Raw genomic sequence first — 18652 nt, 5'->3', positions numbered from 1 at the left:
ACGTTTGCTACACACCGGCTGTATCTGACTATCTACGAGTATCTGCTAGCTATCGAGTTTTAGTTCAGTTACAAAACATTAAAACGGCACCTTCCCCACCTCCGCTCACACACACACACACACACACACACACGTATATCTCGGTATGAAAATTTGCACGGAGTAAAAAACAAACAAACAAACAAACAAAAAACAGATGCAAAACCCCGAGACTGACAAACTAGTCATAGTAACAATAGCCGGCTTTGCCCGCCTGCAAATACAGACATAATAACCTTTCATATGTTAATAACAGAAAATAGGCCAGATATAATTACGGCGAATAGCCGGCGCCTCGCTCGGCTTTGTCGGGGCCCTGCGGTGGTGAAATACATACACTTTACGATTAATGAATGACAAATCGAGACGGAGGTTTCGCCGAAAAAGTCCAAATGAGATTTCCGAGCGGGATATCGGGCGCTTAAATAAATAAATACGCGATTTCGAGACGATGATTTTGTCGACGGGCTACGAACGGCCGAGAGACACGCATGCAGGCAGGCGAGCTCGTTAGAAAGGTAAAAAAAAATAAAAAAAAATAAGTGGTTTATTTGTTCGTGCGTCCTAAAATGTGGAGTTAATCTCCCTCGCTCCCTCGCTCCCCGGTTGTTTCTGCAAGCACGTGGATTCAAGCTCCCCTAGTGGCCGAATGTGTGTACTGCAAGCGTCGGGTCGAGAAGAACGCCGGGAGCATTTCGGCGAGGATCTACCGGCGCAGACGACCCGTTCCGCGATCCTAAATATTAATTTTTATCTTCTGAATCGTGCTCGCCTGCAGCGCAACCTGCACCGGAGCTGGAAAATTAACCGCTGATGGATTTAATTTCTTCTAAAAGTCATAGCCGAGCCAAAGAAAAAAAATTACCCACGGATGTTGGGGTTCATGTTGATGCTTGTTTTCTGTTTGCTGGGAATGTTTGGGGTGTGAGGGATTCTGAGGGGTTTTACCTGGAATTGAGCAGGAACAGTTAGTTGTACTGCAAGCTCATGTGCCGACAACATTTATTGCTCATTAAACATACGTTTTACCGTCACCCGGGTGTAAATGTGACTAAAACGCTTCAATTTTGTAAAAAGGGGGATGTCAGACTTGCTTTTCGCCGGCGCCTCGGTCACGTCTGGACGATGAAGGGTGAAACCGGAGTGTTTGAGGAACCCGGAGAACCTGCAGGAACCCGACGCAGACACGGGGAGAACATGGAGACCAACCCGGAATCCAACCAGGTGAGGCTCCAGCGACTCAAATAACGAATCGATCAACTTTTCTCAATTGTCTTTGTTTTTCCTCCTCTAGAGATGCATTTTTCGAACTGCGAGTTTCCATTGGGACAAAGTCGACGCCGGCCTAGATGGGACAAAATAAGAAAATAAGAAGAATTTCTCAACAGGCGGCCTTGTGACACCGGTGCGCCCGGTTCTCCGCATCCCCAGCGATGAGGAAGTGAGCGCTGGAAGTTTCAGCTCTGGGCGCCTGAAATGAGGACATTCCTGCTCGGCGGCCTGGCTGGAATTTGAATAGAACAGAGGAACCGCCGGACGCTCATTGGCTGGCGGAGGCATATTTCCAGAGCGCCGCCGTGTCGCTCGGCATCTGATTGGCTCTCCGGGAGAAGGGGGCGGGACTTGCGCCGGGGCTATATAAGCCGGCCGCTGCCGGAGCATCTGCAAATGATCTGTGGCTCGGAGCGGGAGGCGACTCGGCGCGTCCGATGTGTCTCCACAGAGCTGACTTGAGCTTTTCTCCTCCGACGCGCACGGTCCTCCTGAGATAGCCGAGAGAAGGTGTGTCCCCTTCTCGCCTCCCCGTCCCCTCCCACCTCCCCGTCCCCTCACCCCCGTCCCCCCGTCCCCCCCCCCCGCAACCCGGCCTCCTTCTCCCGCTCCTCCCGCGGGGACGGAAGGAGCCGCACCGCGATGATCAGCACCATGGAGTGCGCCGTGGACGCGCAGAGCCTGATCTCCATATCCCTCATGAAGATCCACAACTCGCGGACGCAACGCGGGGGGATCAAGCTGCACAAGAACCTGCTGGTGTCCTACGTGCTGAGGAACGCCCGGCAGGTCTACATCAAGGAGAAGTACGCGGAGATCTACCGGATGCAGCAGTACGAGGAGGTGATGGCGGTGTGCAACGAGATCCAGGAGCTCAACCCGCTGGAGGCGGACGCGGAGGACGCGGAGGGAGACGAGCCGCCGCCGCCGCCGCCGCCGAGGGCTGCGTGCTGCGGCGGCGGCGACGAGGCGCACGGCCGGCCGCCGGGCTGCGCCCCCCTGGAGGACGGCTGCAAAGACCCGGAGCCTTCCGCCTCCTACTACCGGAGCTGCTGCATGGAGGCGCCGCACTGCGAGCAGTTCCCCGCCGGTAACGCGCACTGCAACAAGACCACGGTGCTGGACTTGGACACGCATGTGGTGACCACGGTGGAGAACGGCTTCCTGCACCAGGACTGCTGCTGCGACGCGGCGCACGGCGCGCAATCCGCGGCCAGGAAGCGCAAGGTCGAGTTCGGCTGTTGCACTTGCGACGCGGAGGAGGTGTCGGATTTTCCCGCGGCGCGCAAACGGGCCAAACGCGAGGACTGCTCCTTCTCCTGCCCGGACTACACGGACCCTTCCAACATCTCCAACCTGATCTCCATCTTCGGCTCGGGGTTCTCGGGGCTGCTGAGCCGGCAGGCGGACTTGGAGCAGATCTGTAGCAAACAGGCGCTGGCCAGTCTGGGGGCATGGACCCGGGCCATCGTGGCTTTCTGAGCCCAGAACTGGGGGGGACCGGATGGGGGAACCGGGATGGGGTGGGTGGGTGGGGGGGCAGCTATGACATGTCCTCCCCAAAAGTATTCCAACCAGCAGAGGAACATTTCCCTCCTTCTCGCAGGGGCCGCTTGAACTTTACCCTTTGAGGTTCACAAAAAAATGCGACATGTGGCATCATTTTGTTATTTATTCCCGATTTCCATCTTTTCTCGAACCCCTTTTTTTAAAAAATCGGCTACTTTACAATCCCGTGCAACGCCGCGCTCCGTCACTAGGGGGCCCCGGTGCTGGCGATCGGTTCTAGCGTTGTTACGAATTCGGTTTTAAATTACCGAGTCAACAGCAATGCGATATAACGATAATACCTAGCCAGCCGCGATCGAAAATATTTCGAAGAACTGACCGAAACGCTCCTCTCACGGGAGATTCGTCGTTTTTCTAAAGTGTTACGCCGGACACGCCCAATTTCGGCAGCTCCCCTACTGGCCGTGACCAGAAATACACGCAAAAATTCGGAGCGCTAAATAATATTTCATCGGAATGATCCCCACAAATTTAAGAAGACAAATTGATACATAATCTATATATGTATGTAAATCTGAAATTCTTTACCGCATCCATTGTGAAAACCTCTGACGTTCAAACTGCACTACGTGAACGAGCCCGCTAGCGACGCGCTAACGGCAAACGACACGGCGCGGGAGTGAGAAGTGTATCGACGCGCCGCTAGCGTCACTCTCCGCGTTGCTAAAACCGACTAGCTCTGGATTCCATTTAGCATCACAGTTCGTCAGCGGTCATCGGGGTTTGCAGTTGAATTCCCTAGCACACATGTAGCATCACATTAGCCGTTCCCTCATTTGGCTAAATAGGAAAACGCGGCGCCGTCCTCCGATCGGCGTGCACGGGTTCACACCGGCTAGCCCTTTTCGCAAAATCCCCAAACAAAGAGCGACGAATCATACAAATGGAGTCGCGATTCACGAGGATACATCCGAAATGACCCCCCCCCCCCACCTTCCCCCCCACCCCGCGCCGCCCTGCAAGGTTTAGACGGGATAGACTTTTATTTTTGCAGGACAAAGAGAAGCTATTTAAAAACACTGAGAAATGGAGGGACAGTGGTTTTGGACAGGGGGAGTTTGTGCCATACAGAACGTGCAGGCTGTTCAGGGTGGGAGATTCTCCGTTGACTTCCGTTGCCTTAAAACCGACGCACACTACTGCTAGCTATCGTCATAAATGTAAAGTTCATTGAGAGTGACTGAATGTCTGCTTTTCTCTCCAGCCCCGGCCCGGAAAAAAAAAAAAACAACAAAAACAACAACAACGACAAAAAACATGAAAAAAAAAAAAAAAAAAAAAGAAGCCCGCATCTCCACTTTTTAAACGGACCTTGCACATTCAGAGTTTCATTATCACGTGGAACGTCATGTTTGAGACACTTTCCAGGTACACGGACTCCGATTTCGTCGCTCAGCAGAGCACCAACAATCCTGTCACCGACCGCGAAACAGCCCGGGATATTTTAGGACTCCGACGTCTTCTATTAATCATGTTTGTTGCTCAAAGCCTTCACAGTAATTCATGATTCCAACATGTCTTGGTTTTGTGAGTTTTTATTTTGTTTTGTTTTTTGATTGTTTTATAAAAGAAGAGTCCTTTTGTTTTAAAAAGGCAAACACGTGATTTTAGCCATAACCTGAAAAAAAAAAAAAAATTCATGCATTAGCTTTACGAGCACTATGTGTACCAAAATAAAGAGAGTATTCAGCCATTCTCTACTTATTTTGTTGTTATTCTTGTATTTTTGTGCTTAATAAATTGTATATTGCCTGGTAAAAAAAACTGTTGCAGGAGAAATTTGTAAAAAAAAAAAAAAAAAAAAAAAAAAAAAGAGGAAAAAAATAATAATAAAAAAATTATATCCTGAATAAAAAAATGAATATTTTAATCTACGAGACCTTTTTGTTATGAATGGAGTCTTTCATGCCTGAATGGTGGCTTTATTTAAAAAAAATGGACACTTCTAACCCAAATTTGGGGTATTTTGAAAAACAACAAAAAAATGTATTTACTGAAATACATTTATTCCGGAGTTGTACATTGAATCCGTTTTTGCAGTGAAAAGAATCATAATTTCAACTAGCCATTCTTATTATTATAAGCAGTAGCATTGGTGGCATGGTGATATAGCTATACCATATGCTATGCTATCGATATCCCGCAGCGCCGGAGCTGCGATGACCAATCCAACGAAAGATGCCATTCAGAGGAGACAAATAAATAAAGGAAGTAGCCGATGTTGCACGAACCACCACCCGTCGATGTTCGGAAGCGCTTTACACAAGCTAGCGTTCACCCAGAGCCGCCATCCAGGGCGCTAACCGGGAGCGACCGGGGGTTCGGCGTCTCGGGCCGGGAATCGAACCGCCAGCAGCTCAGTTGTCGGCAGAAAGGACTTTATTTATAAGATCTTTGAATGAATCGGAGGCCAGGAGACCAATACGATATCGATCGAGCGAAGAGGCCCAAATAATGCGGCGCCAGCCGGTATTTAAACCTGTCGTCGAAGGTGCAGCTCCCGACGAGGCTACCGAAGCTAAAGGTCCGAATTCAAACATGGGGAACACACCCATCGACTCAAACCTCCTCGTGTTTGGTGTCACCGCGCAGATGTTGTACCTCCGGCCGACGAAGACGGACACACAATAAGGGCTGAACGTGAAGATCCGAGACAATTTGATCGGCACAAAAGCTCAGGGCGCTAACGCCAACGCGTGTGACATCACAACCGCCACTCATTCATTCATTCACTCATTCGTCTTCTACAACTCTGCACTCATTCCCGGCCTCATTGAACCCTGAGGAACAAGGAGAACGTGGGGTCTCCACCCAGAAAGACCCCCCGCTGGGAATCCAACCAGGGATTTTCTCGCTGTGAGGCGGAAGCGCTAACCGCCGCACCAGTTGTTTCACTTTTTTTTTTTTTTTTCACGGATATCGATACGACTATGTACGCATTTGCCTCGCAACCATCTCGCGGGGGTTTTTCTGGCCCCGAGTGTCCAGAAGGCCGAGCTCCCGGGCTTCTTCACGCTCTGGGTTTATTCCAAAACCTCGCCCACGACTGGAGAGCTCAGCTGGAACGAGATCCACTACACTCACACGAGATGTGGAGAAGAGCTGGGGGTTTCCTCTTTAGACCTCAGACGGAAGAACGCTGGGCTCGACACACACACACACACACACACACACACATACATAGACACACACACACACGACAGCTGTTGGATGAGATTGCGCTGATAATTTGTTTTTCCGGTCCAGCAAAATTATGCTTTGTGTAATTTCATTTTGTGTAAAAAAAAAAAACACTGAATACACGGTGTGTGTGTGTGTGTGTGTGTGTGTGTGTCTGTACCCCCTCAAGTGTGGCTGCGTCATTGTTTTAAAACATTAAATATGCAATTACACTGACACAGATTCAAAACATTTCTGTCACAATTTCTACAAAATGATGGACGAGAGATTGAACTACATGGTTAGCTTTTTGCTAATTTTCTGTTGGTTTTTTTTATGGTTTTTGACCATTTTTTTAAGATTATTAACCATCTTTTTATAGCGGTCAGTTGTGAACGAGAGGGCCAATGTCTGCGTTATGTGAATAACAATGAATGTTGAGCGATTAACAAACGAAATCACTAGATTTCATCCGGAGTCGACCCGGGACGTCCGACCGTTCACCCGCTCATTCACACTTCTGGACAATTTAGGGTCTCCGATCAACTTCCTGCTTGTTTTTCGGACGGCGGGAGGAACCGGAAGAACCCGGAGGAACCCAACGGGGAGAACAAGGAAACTCCAACCAGAAAGGCCTCCCTTTGAATCCAACCGGGAACCTGGAGGTTTAAATCCAACCGCAGCGCCACCTTGTTTTCTTCCATTTTCATCAGCAAATTTCCCTCGATTGTTTCCACCGGCTACATTAGAATCCATGAGATTTTCCGAGAATAATTGGGGGAAAAAAAACATAAAAAATTTCACTGTTGTAACCAAAAAATGACTTTGCGGTGAATAAAAACGGACAATGAAGATTAAAAGCCAGGAGGAACTGATTTGCGTTGAGAAACAAAAAAAAAAAAAGATTTAAAGGAATCAATGAAAATCAGCGAGAACACAAAAATTGTGGATAATTAGGACTCTTATTAGCTTGTTAAATTATATTCACTACTTTTCTCTGCACAGGAAGCTCAGCAACACCTTTATTATGTATTTTTTGTGCCCCCCCCCCCCCGCCTGAAATCGAATCTTTGTTTTCTTGCGTCCCGCGCGTTTTTCTTAAACGCATCTGGGGGTTTAATACAGTGGGTTTCCAAAAAAAAAAAAAAAAAAAGGGCAAGGAAAAAATGACAAAGTAACTTTGCAATGTATTTTTTTGGGTTCAAAATTTGCAAACAAAATGATTTTTTGGATGAAAAAACATCTAGTGACATCTAGCGTTAAAACAATCTTTTCTTGTCTTATTTCTATAGAAACCACAAAAACAATAGCAAAAAAAAACCAAAAAAAAAACAGCCAAAATCAAAAAGATTGATTTAATAACCAGAATAGCCTTGTAGCATGTAGCTACAAACATTTTTTTTTTAAATTCTAGCGGCAAATTTTTCCACAGCGACAAAATTTTCTCTTCCAACTCAACAATATTTTTAGGCTGTAATTTCTTTTTTAATATTCATTTTTAACATTAATTCATCATGTATTTTTTTTAGAGGAACAGTTAATTACACAAAAAAATTTTTAAAATTTACCCGTTTACCTCCTTTACACTAAAACAAAGGAAAAATTTGGACTTAGTGTTACTACAAGGTAATAATTTCCCCGATTCGACCCCGTCCGCATCAAATTATGTGTCCCGCGGACCCAAATGAGTTTGACACCCCTGCTGTACCTGTTGAAACTTCTGCAGTGACACGAGGTGGAACAATGTGCCTTTGTTTTGAGTGTGTGTGTGTGTGTGTGTAAGCGGCGGAAACGGGCCGGCGACCCAGCGGGAGGGCAAACGCCGGCGCCGAGTCGCTCTAACTTCTCCTCGGGGCCTGGAATCTCCCCTCCTGGAAAAAAAAGTCCTGTTATCTCTGCTGTGTGCCACTTGGTGGTGTTCTTTAAAATCAATGAATGAAGATATCAGCCAGGGTGTGCATGCGGCGCCGAGCCACCTCGGGCTGACCCCCCTCCCCGACACACACACACACACACCCAGCCCCCACCCCCTTTCCCCGACACACACACACACCTCCCAAACGCTCTGCTCAACAGCCCCTCCGACACCCCCGCCCTCCTCCTCCTGCTATTCCTGCCTCGGAGTGAAGCATTGCTTTTCTCCCACACATCCATCGCCGCCGCCGCCGCCGCCGCCGCCGCACAATAATCACCGGCAGAAGGTGGGTGATCATGGAGGCGATGAAGCAGTCTCACTGTGTGTGTTTGTGTGTGTGTGTGTGATGTTGGAGATCCAAGAAGCGGGAGGATATCGAGTCTGACTGGATGACGGTTTCTATGACGATGGCTTGTGATCAACAATGATTGGAAATAAGATCCTGATAAGGTTCTTATGAGGGCGAAGCTCATTGGTAGTTAGTATCGATCAAAAAAAACAAAAAAAAAAAACCAAAAGGTAATAACTTTTGCCTCGACCGTCTTGCCGTTTCACACTCGTCTTAAATAAACTGATTCAAAATAAACCCGGGATGCTTATAAAGCATTTGTAAACACAATAAATAAAGCTACTAGTTTTGGATCCGCCGTCCTGAACGGCTAAAGACAATCGCAACATCATAAAAAAAATATAGATACGGATCAAAATATAAACTTAAGACGGGGGATAGTTCGCCTTGACAAGCTGTTACAAAATAATGCTTCGTGTCCATGAAACACACACACACGAAGCTTTTGATAAACACAAATAATCGAGTGTATGAAGCATCGGATAAAGATCCATGGATCGAATGATCGCGGGATCCGTAAGAAAAGTGATAAACGGTGGATTATAGGTCGATCTAAATCCCAAGAAGTTCTTTTATTCTAACAGGATATCATGAATAAGTGTGTTATAAAGGTTTAGCAGGGCGGTCGGATGTGTTTATTACAAAGGGCTGCAGCGTGAAGTGTTAACTGTGAATTTTTTTTTTTTTTTTTTTTTCCTTTTTCTTCTTTTCCCCGGAGCGTCGACCAGCTGCAGTAAAATGTTTCAAACAACAGGGGCGAGAGCCGCGGCCGGCTCGCTTCCCCCGTCCCGACAAACACTGCGGACAATGGGTTCGTCCGCTGGTGAAAACACAGCTCCTCCATCTGGATCAGAGGAGACTCACACCCACCGTGGGGCACACACACACGCACACACACACACACACACACACACGCACACACACACACAATCAGCAGCTATGGCCCCCCACTTCCTTTTTCTCCCTTTTTTTTCTTGTATTATTTGCACACATATATATATATATATATATATATAAATATAAGAGTGTTTTACAAGTGCAATCATCTCCAGTTATCGGACAGATTTTACATATAAAAAATTTAAAAAAAAAAGTGATTATTCCGGGTTACGGCGTCCCTCACAAACCCGTTCAATCTCCTCATCAAACTGTGTGTTTTCCACTCAAAAATCAATTAAATAGAATAAAATGACGATTCAAATCATTCCGATAATATTTTTCCTTCCAAAAAAAGAAAAAAAAACGGCGCCGACTATAAAACATCTTTGTTTCACGGAACAAAGAGCGCAGATAAGACAAACAACCGACTAACTAACCAGCTAACCGGCTAACTTGTAAACAAAACAGGGGGGAAACAATTAAAACATTTGAGCGTTCCCTCTTCCCCATCACACACACACACACACACTCCTCTGATCAGAAGAACAATACCAAGTGGCGGTTGATAAGAGAGGGAGCACATGTGTGTGTGTGTGTGTGTGTGTGTGTGTGTGTGCTGGGGGGTTGCAGAGCCCACATGTGACAGCAGTGGAGGGGGAGGGGGGACTGCAGGGAATAGGTGTTGGGGGAGGCCGGGATCACGCAGGTCAGCCAGGTTGGTGGAAGGTCTGCGGGGGGGAGGGGAGGTCGGGGGGGTCGGAGGAGGTCGGGGGGGTCGGAGGGTTTGGGGGGGTCGGGGGGGTCGGAGGAGGAGGGGGGTCCTGATGCAGACCAGGTCCGGGTGTCGGGTTGTCACATCTGAGCACCCAGGTTTATATAAGCACCCCCTGGTTGAGGTTTCATCACGAATGTTTTTTTTTTTTTTTATTCTTATTTTTCTCATTATCTCGCTGTTTGATCCAGATTAAATATATTTTCTCAAGATAAGAATTTCTTGAACGCCCATAGGCGAAATTTGAGTCAGAATATAAAAAAGAGAGTAAATTCAAAGATAGCAAAAGACAGCAACGTGAACAACAACAACAACAAGGATAAAAATAGACAATAGAAGGAAAAGGAAAACAATAGCGGCGGCAGCGAGAAGAGCAACAATAACAAAAGCTAATTCCTTTTTATTTATTTGATCTCTTTCTGTATGGAGAAATAAAATAAAGTATTTCTGATAGTAATTTATGAATGCCAAAACCAGTTCAGTTCTTGGGTAATAACATTATTAGTTGTTGGTTAAACGTTATTATTCCTAATGTTGATGAGTCACCGTGAGACGAGAGCGGGTGTTTTTTTTTTTTTATTTTTTACGACTCCACATTTTTATCAGGCTTTTAATGAAAGGACTTTCAAGAGAAGCGTTTCATGATAAATGTCTAAAAAGGAATTTATTGACTTTACTGCAAATGGCAAAATCAGCTGATAAGCAAATGCACAATTATCAAGAAATGGGTGACATTAAATGTTGTTTGGTCTAATAAGGCGAAAGAAATTTAGTAGAAATAAACACAGAGGATGTATTTTTGCTTTTTTTCCCACAACAAAACGTTGGTGGGTGTAAATAAACGCAGCTCCGTTTATTTTGATTAAGAAATGCATAGAGTTGAGTTTTATCGCGTTATGGTTCAAACTAAAATAACATTATTGTCTAAAACCTAGAAAGATGTGTCAGTGGTTTCCACCAGAGCAGCAGCACCCATAGATTTATGTACTTATAAATATTTTTCTTTTACTTTCCTTATTATTTCAATATTCATTTTGACTTCTTGCAAAATTTGTTTCAATTTCTTAACGCCTGACAAGCTGATTTCTTATAATAGTTGATGCAATTATTTCAAAACTAGATTTTGTCAGTTATGTCTGTCAATATTATATATTATATATAAATATACATATATATATTATATATATTATACATTTAATAAGATTTTTTTAAAAGATATATCTAAAACTAGAAACTATTATATTATATATATATTTACACACAATTTAAAACCAGCAGTGGGTTTTAATAAAAACAATTTTTTTTTCAACATTATTGTTACAGCAAGGTGACTTATATATAACAAGGAGATCAAGTCCCTGGAAGAAATTAATGATAATAATTAACAAAAAAAAAACATCAAAATAATCAAAATAATAAATGAATTTATCTTCAGAATTTTTTTTCTTTTTTTACATCGACATTTAAATTTAGCAAAGTGAAATAAGGCACCACAGTGTGGTCGCATCTTTATTTCATAAAAGGGAAAATAAAGTAGAATTATCCTTATTTGACAAACTGGCCACACCCTTTTTCCAGCCGGTCCTCATTTGCATCGAACCGACCGGACTTCCTGATTTTGCATACGATTTGCATGCAAAATATGTAGGCCACACCCTTACGTGTATAAATTAAATATGAACGCACATCGGCAGCCATTGAGCGAGGACTCATCCGCGTGCAAGGATGACACACACACACACACACACACACACACACACAGACTCCTCTTTGCACGAGAGGTCCGCAGAAGACCCCGCCTCCCTCGCATATTAAACAAACGACGTGACAGGCCACGCCCGCGACGCGCCAACTGGGTCACGGCTCATTTACACGTCTAACTGAATACGCCGCCGCTCATTTGCATAAAATCGGCAACACAATTAGGTCATTGGCTCAGTGGTACAGAGAGTAAAAAAAACAAAAAAACACAAAGAAGGCCGGGAAATAACTTTGCAGGGGGAAGAGAATTAATTTTTCAACATTTTCATTGTGTCGTTTTCCAGAAATGAAAAATCAGCGGCGGACGAATGAATGACAGGATGAACGGTTGCAGGTCTCTGCGATTGGTCGAAAGGGTCGCCGTGAGTGACGACGAACCAATCACAGCAGGGATAGCAGACAATGAATGAATGAATGAATGAATGCTAGTCTTACAGAGGTAAAATCGGATTTTTTGATGATAAAGCAAAAACTTTCTCTTCCCTCCGATCAATTCCGGCGCATTTTATACATTTTTTCCATTTGCTTCCGGTCCTTTTCCATTTCCTCATTTTTTTCCCCCCCCGAGTGTGTTTTTGTTGTCGACCGCGTGGATCCCGACGCTCGGGGAACTTCCTGATTCTTTCCGCCGCTGGAAATCCGGAAACATAGTTGAGCTCCGAAACTCTCGTGACCTTCTTGCATGTCTGGTGACCCCGACCCCCCGCGGCCCCCCACATTTGAGAAGCTTTGTCTCGGACGACGAGCCCCCCCAGGCAGACGCCACGCTTTTGAAGCCGATGTGACGAAACGGTCAAACCATATGAGCGGTCGGTCACATGACGCGCGGCGGCCGACACACAGACCCGCTTTGAGACGGGCGAGGACGTAAATCTTTTTTTTTTTTTTTTTGTTTCCCCAATCTAAAGCTTTTAAAAAGGGAGATTTCCTCTAGCCGATCTCAAAAAATGTAAACAGTGGGACGTCACTTTTTTTAAATTCGCTTTTAAAAGCGAATTTCGATGGAATTTACAGATTTATTGACCCCCGATGAACCTCACTCTTATCAACCCGCCATCGACCGGATTTCACTTTTTTGTTCTTAGACTAGAGCAGACCTGGGCGTTTTACGGCCAGCCCTTTCTGCCTTTTTTTATCCAGCCCGCCAAACTCTTTCCTTTTTCAATTTTTTCAGAATAAGAATAAGAATAAGAATAAGAATGAGAACAACTTTATTTATCCTGAAGGAAATTGTTGTGCCAAAGTTTCAAGTAAAACAAAACAATAATAAATAATAGTAGGAAATTGTATAAACAGTAAAAAAAAAAGGGGGGGGAGAATAAGAAATACAAATGATTTTTTTAAATTTATTATTTATTATTATTATTATTAATAATAAAAATCATTATATTATTATTAATATTGTTGATTATTATTATTATCTTTATCGTTATTTTTATAGTATATTATTTATTTTTTAATTATATTATTAATTATATGATTATTTAATTTATAATTTATTAATTTTTGATAAGTATTTCTAATCATTATTGAATTTAGAAATTCCTTATTTTTTCCTTTTGTTTAACTTTGTATGGATGATTACATACAAAATAATATGGGACCATTTCTATGATCATTAATGATTTTAAAGTTGAAATAAAAAATGTAAATGTTTAAATTGCCTTTTTCATTTTGTTCAGTTTGCACGACACCTTGTTGGCCCGTGCATAAAATAAGAAATTTGACCCACTGGAAAAATAATCGCCCACCCCTGGTCTAGAGTATGGCTAAAAAAAAAACAAAAACCAAATATTCAAATGCTGCAAAAAATGCTAAAGAACGCTAAATCACAAGAAGTAAATTACAAAAAAAAAAAATCTGCAAAGCAGCGAGGGTGTTTCTCATCCTGTTGCGGAAGACTGGATGGGGTTAAAAGCATCCAACGAATCCACTGCATGTTTCTGGACTGCGTGAGGAACTCGGAGGAACCCAACCAGACGTGGAGACTCCACGCAGAAAGACCACCTGCGGTGACTCCGACCCGGGACCTTCTCACGTCTAGAGCCTCCCGACCGCCACGGCGCTCCAGCGTTCGAAAAGAGATGTTTCTCAGCGTGTGGCCGGAATCTGAGCGAGAAGCTTCGACAAGTAAAGTATAAATAAAATACTCATTCGTGGCTCAGACCAGGACCAGGGAGGACAGGAAGTGGGAGAGGAGAAGGTTAGACGGAGGCAGATGATTGGCTGAGCTGAACCCCTGGTGCTTTGATACCCCAAAGTATCCGAAGGTACCGCGGCGACGTCGACCAGGCGGTCGTCATGGCGATCAGAGAGATTTGAGGGGTTCGGTTCACGTTGACGCTCTCTTTTCGCCCGTTGGATAAAGTTTCGTGGAAAATAACATTCGACTTCTAATGTATTTCCGAAAGTACACTGCTCAAAAAAATAAAGGGAACACTTAAAAAACACATCCTAGATCTAAATGAATGAAATATTCTTATGAAATACTTTGCTCTTTACACAGTTGAATGTGCTGACAACAAAATCACACAAAAATGATCAATGGAAATCAATTGTATCAACCCATGGAGGTCTGGATTAGGAATCACACTCCAAATTAAAGTGTAAAAACAAACTCCAGGCTGATCCAGCTTTGATGTAATGTCCTTAAAACAAGTCCAAATGAATCTGTGTTGCTTCCTGAGTGGACACTATGATTTCACACAAGTGTGATTGACTTGGAGTTACATTGTGTTGTTCAAGTGTTCCCTTTATTTTTTTGAGCAGTATAGATCGGAGGCCGAAAGCGATCGGACGGTGAATTAATCCGCGCGAGAAACAAAGCAGCACAACGTCCTCCTACCGAGGGTTAGCAAGCTAACCGGTTAACCAGCAAAGATCGGCAGGGAGTCTTCACTCCGATCGCGCGGGTTGTCAGATTCCGTCTTTCCGAGTTCCCGAATTCGGAGATAAACGTGGAGCCGCTGCCGTCGCCGTCCTCGGCCCGATGTGGCGTCCCGTGTTTTTTTTTTTTTTCAGAAACCACGCCTCGGTCGAGGTCTGCATTTCAAGACCGGGCGCGTCAGAACAAGTTGACGCAGCTGTCCCATTCCTAACATTCCTCCCGATGAGGCAAAAGCATTCTTCTCTCTTTTGCTGGGATCCGTGCTTCCCCCCCTTCCCCCCCTTAAAAAAGAAAAAAAAAAAAAAAAAAGCGAGTTCAGTTAAAAATCTTTTACATGACCCGTCCCGTTCGGCAATCGGTCGCTAGCTGCGGACGAACAGCCAATGAGAAGCGGCGAAACTACCCTTTGTTTGCGTGCGGAGACGCAAACAGGTAGAAAATGAACAAGTGATGGAATATTTGTCCCGATCGGCTTCTTTTATTTCATATATATTGGGTTAATTCGGGAATTTAGGACGATTTTTCAGCTTTAACGTTAAACATCTCGAACAGACGGCGTTGGGTTTACCAGCCCCCGGAGCCTCGATAACGTACCGTAATTCCCGGACGATAAGCCGAGACTTTTTTCACGTAAACAACGATGCGGCTAATATATGGACGCTAACGAGCTTCACGCCGCTAAAACATTTATCCTCGTCGCATCGGACCGATGAAATGACCGGGAAATTCTGAGTCCGTTCAACTCCGACACCGAAGAAGACGACTTTTTAGTGCGCGGGAGGACGACCGAGATAGCGATCGGCTAGTTCAGGGGTCGGCAACCCGCGGCTCTTTCATCTTTACACTGCGGCTCCGAGCGGCTTGGGAAAATAAATGCTAAATATTTAATTGAAGTGTATTTCATTTGTGTTAATTCCTTTTTTTAACTTTAAGTTCTAAGTTGGAAGATTATTGTGATCTTGAAATATTAAATAAAATTATATTTATTATTTTTTCGGCGCTCAAAATAAACGTCACGCTCGCGGAAGCCGGTATACCCGCCGGTCGGTAAAGTCCCGATTTGCAGATGCCGCGCGCAGAAGTTCAGGAGCAGAAGTCCCATAAACCAGGTAAAATAGATATTTATGAAGATATTTTACAAATATTTATTTGTTATTGTTTACTTACACGGTGATTTTTTCCCGATTTATTTTTAAAATTCGGGTCAAGGCTCCGCTACACGCTCTGAAAGCTCAAAATGAGTTCATTACATGAATAAAATTAAATTTTCTCTGTAATACTTTGTGAATTTCAGAAGCAACACACTACGCACTTGTTTATACAAAGTGTAAGGGTAATAAAAAGCATTTTATACAGCGGTACCTTTATTTTAGACGTCAAAAAGTAATTGCGGCTCCCGGTGTTTTCTTTTCCTAGGAAACCGAGTCCAAATGGCTCTTTGGGTGTTACGGGTTGCCGACCCCTGGCGAGCCGGTGCGGCTTATATCGAGGTGCGCCCAATAGTCCGGAAATTACGGTAAATCGAACAACCCTAAGGTGGAATGCGGAGCCGCGTGGATGTGCCGAGACGCCGAATCGGGCGTCGAGCGAAAACCCCCGCGTTCACGAGAGCGTGGCGGTTTGAGCGCGGAGGAGCCCGAACGCACCGCTGCGTTTTGTCGCAGTGAATCAGGGAGGTCTCGTGATACCGTGTTGATTCATCTGTGGAGCAAATGGTGTGTGGAGCCTCGGGCCCGGTGAAGGACACACCTTCACGGCCCGCTTCCTGCTGTGTCTGAAAGCAGACGCAGCTGCTGCTCCGACAACATTTACACGGGGTCCCCTCGGTCACCTCCGGGCCGCCGCGTCGCCGGCGCTCTGGATGGACGGGGAATTCCGAGTCCAGCCTTGCGAGGGCTCGTAGTTACAAAAGCGAGGGGGGGGGAAAAAAAAAAAAAAAAAAAAGAGAGAGAGAGAGAAAGCTGCCGTTATTCTGTAAATCTTACATGAACCGGAGTTCCCCTAACTCTGAGTTAAAGACAAGGAGGCGTATTAATTATCCACCATCATGCAATATTCACTCTTCCCTGTCAACTGAGCGTCCAACAGCCTCACTACTTCTGGGGTTCACTTCTGGGTCACGAGCGACTATCAATTAAACATCACGCTCTGTTTTCCAAAGATTTATCTGATAAATAATCCAGACACTTGATAATACTCCGCATCTCGTACTTTTTTTTTCTTTCCGCGAATTTGCGACGCCGAATGCGGACGAAACCCGGCCTGAAATGCGAGAGCGAGCGTCTCGGACGTACGTCAGGACGCATGTTGATTTCTCGATCGCCGCCGAACAGGTGTAGAATTTCAGCGGGAAAAATCTACAGCGGGGATATTGCAAAGAAAAAAAAAAAAAAAAAACAACAACAACAAACCGATGCAGCCTGTTCTAAATGCAAGCACACAGCTGCAGGACATTTGTGCGGGGTGGGTGGGTGGGGGGGGGTATAATTGTTGGATTAACCTCGATTTCTGCAAATTCTGCCGGCGGAAAAGATAAGCCTGACCAATGAAATCACTTGTTGACAACGTCAGAGCCTGCAGAGAGTCATGCTGCTGCGTAAATGCGGAGAACATCCTCCCAGTTTGGTGGGGAGGAAAAAAAAAAAACACGGCAAAACATGTCTGACGGGCGCCGGCGCCGCCGCCGCCGCCTGCGTTCACAGGACGTCACGCTGGCAGTCGGTCAACATTATGGTGTGATTGTTTATGCGTCGTCAAGGAAACACTTGTGCGGTGTGGAGGGATATGAATGCAAGTGCATGTGGGGAAACTACTCTTAAAATAAAAAAATGAAAATATGTTCATTTGTTATTTTTTTTAATCTTTTCAAGTAAACTTTTTTTTCAAGTTTTAACTGTATTCAAATTATATTAAGGTAACCATTTAACCCCTTTGTTTCTTGCGTATTTATTTTTTGATGCTCTCTTCATTTATTTTGCTAGTTTTCCATTCATTAAAAACATTTTATTCATTATTATATTATATCCTTTGATTTTTCCCCTCTAAATGCAAATTTCTAGATGATATGTTGCAAATTTATGCATGTTTTTTTTCCCCTTTTGTCGTGCATTTTTTGCGAGCCTTAACATCTTAATATTGTTTGTGATTCGAACAGTTTAGTGAGCTTCATCTTCATAGATATTCTGTGTGTGTGTGTGTGTGTGAGTGGAGACACACACATATGCAGCGAAATTATTACAAAGTAACTCCTATTCCATTGGTGAAACTTGACTTTTAGATTATTATTTTCAATAAACAGCTTTGATTTTATCATGTTAACCACTGGAGGGCATTCAATTTTTTTTTTAATCACACTGATTTCAGTACTATATAATACATAAGAGAAAAGAGAGGAAATGATGATGAAATCAGATTTGGCAGGTCAGTGTAGTGACATAAAATATTAAAACAAACACTCACGCGTTGACCTTTAAGAACCAACCCCCCCCCCGCACAAACCCGTTCGTCTCGGCCAGAAGCTGTAAAAACACAAAATATGAATGTTCCTCGCGGCTGCAATTCTTCAAAAATCAAATCCATTCATTGGTCATTCATTGCAACCAATTATTGCTCCACCCAAAGTTGACTCTTTTATTTTATTTTATTTTATTTTATTTTATTGTTTTAATTTTTTCTTTTTTTCTTTTTCAATTATTATTAATCAATGCACAAGGATATAAAAACTGACATCAAACCTGGGATTTCGAGGAGAGGCTGCACGGCACAACCCAGTTCAATTTATTCAAGTATCTGCCAATTTACAATAATCACAGTAAGTTAAGTGATCAAAGTAGGGAGAACACAGACTTTTACAAGGGACAGACCGAAAGGATAAAATGTCAAACATTTTCGACTTTTCCGGTCTGGATTAGCTGCTACGAAGGGTCTGAATGCCATATCCTCGGTGCGAGACACACACACAAAAAAAAAAAAATAGCAAAAACACATTGAGGGAGAAAGAAAACTCAAGCCCAGGCATTTCTCAGCAAATTATCAATTTAACAAACAAAT

The 18652-nt window shown here is 44.2% G+C and overlaps 1 protein-coding gene across 1 annotated transcript; it reads left to right on the top strand.

Annotated features, from left to right (window-relative positions):
• The first annotated feature begins 1724 nt into the window (after positions 1-1724).
• ier5l (immediate early response 5-like) lies at positions 1725-4120 on the top strand. The gene has a single exon (XM_086170813.1). The coding sequence runs from the start codon at positions 1954-1956 to the stop codon at positions 2791-2793; it is 840 nt and encodes a 279-aa protein (XP_086026939.1). The 5' UTR covers positions 1725-1953; the 3' UTR covers positions 2794-4120.
• Positions 4121-18652: the final 14532 nt, after the last annotated feature.

The sequence above is a fragment of the Fistularia commersonii genome, chromosome 23 (assembly GCF_037954325.1).
Source record: "Fistularia commersonii isolate RoL2024-O1a breed Wild chromosome 23, RoL_Fcom_v1.0, whole genome shotgun sequence".
Taxonomy (NCBI): Eukaryota; Metazoa; Chordata; class Actinopteri; order Syngnathiformes; family Fistulariidae; genus Fistularia; species Fistularia commersonii.
Note: the sequence above shows the minus strand (reverse complement) of the source record. Positions and strands in the feature narration are given on the sequence as shown.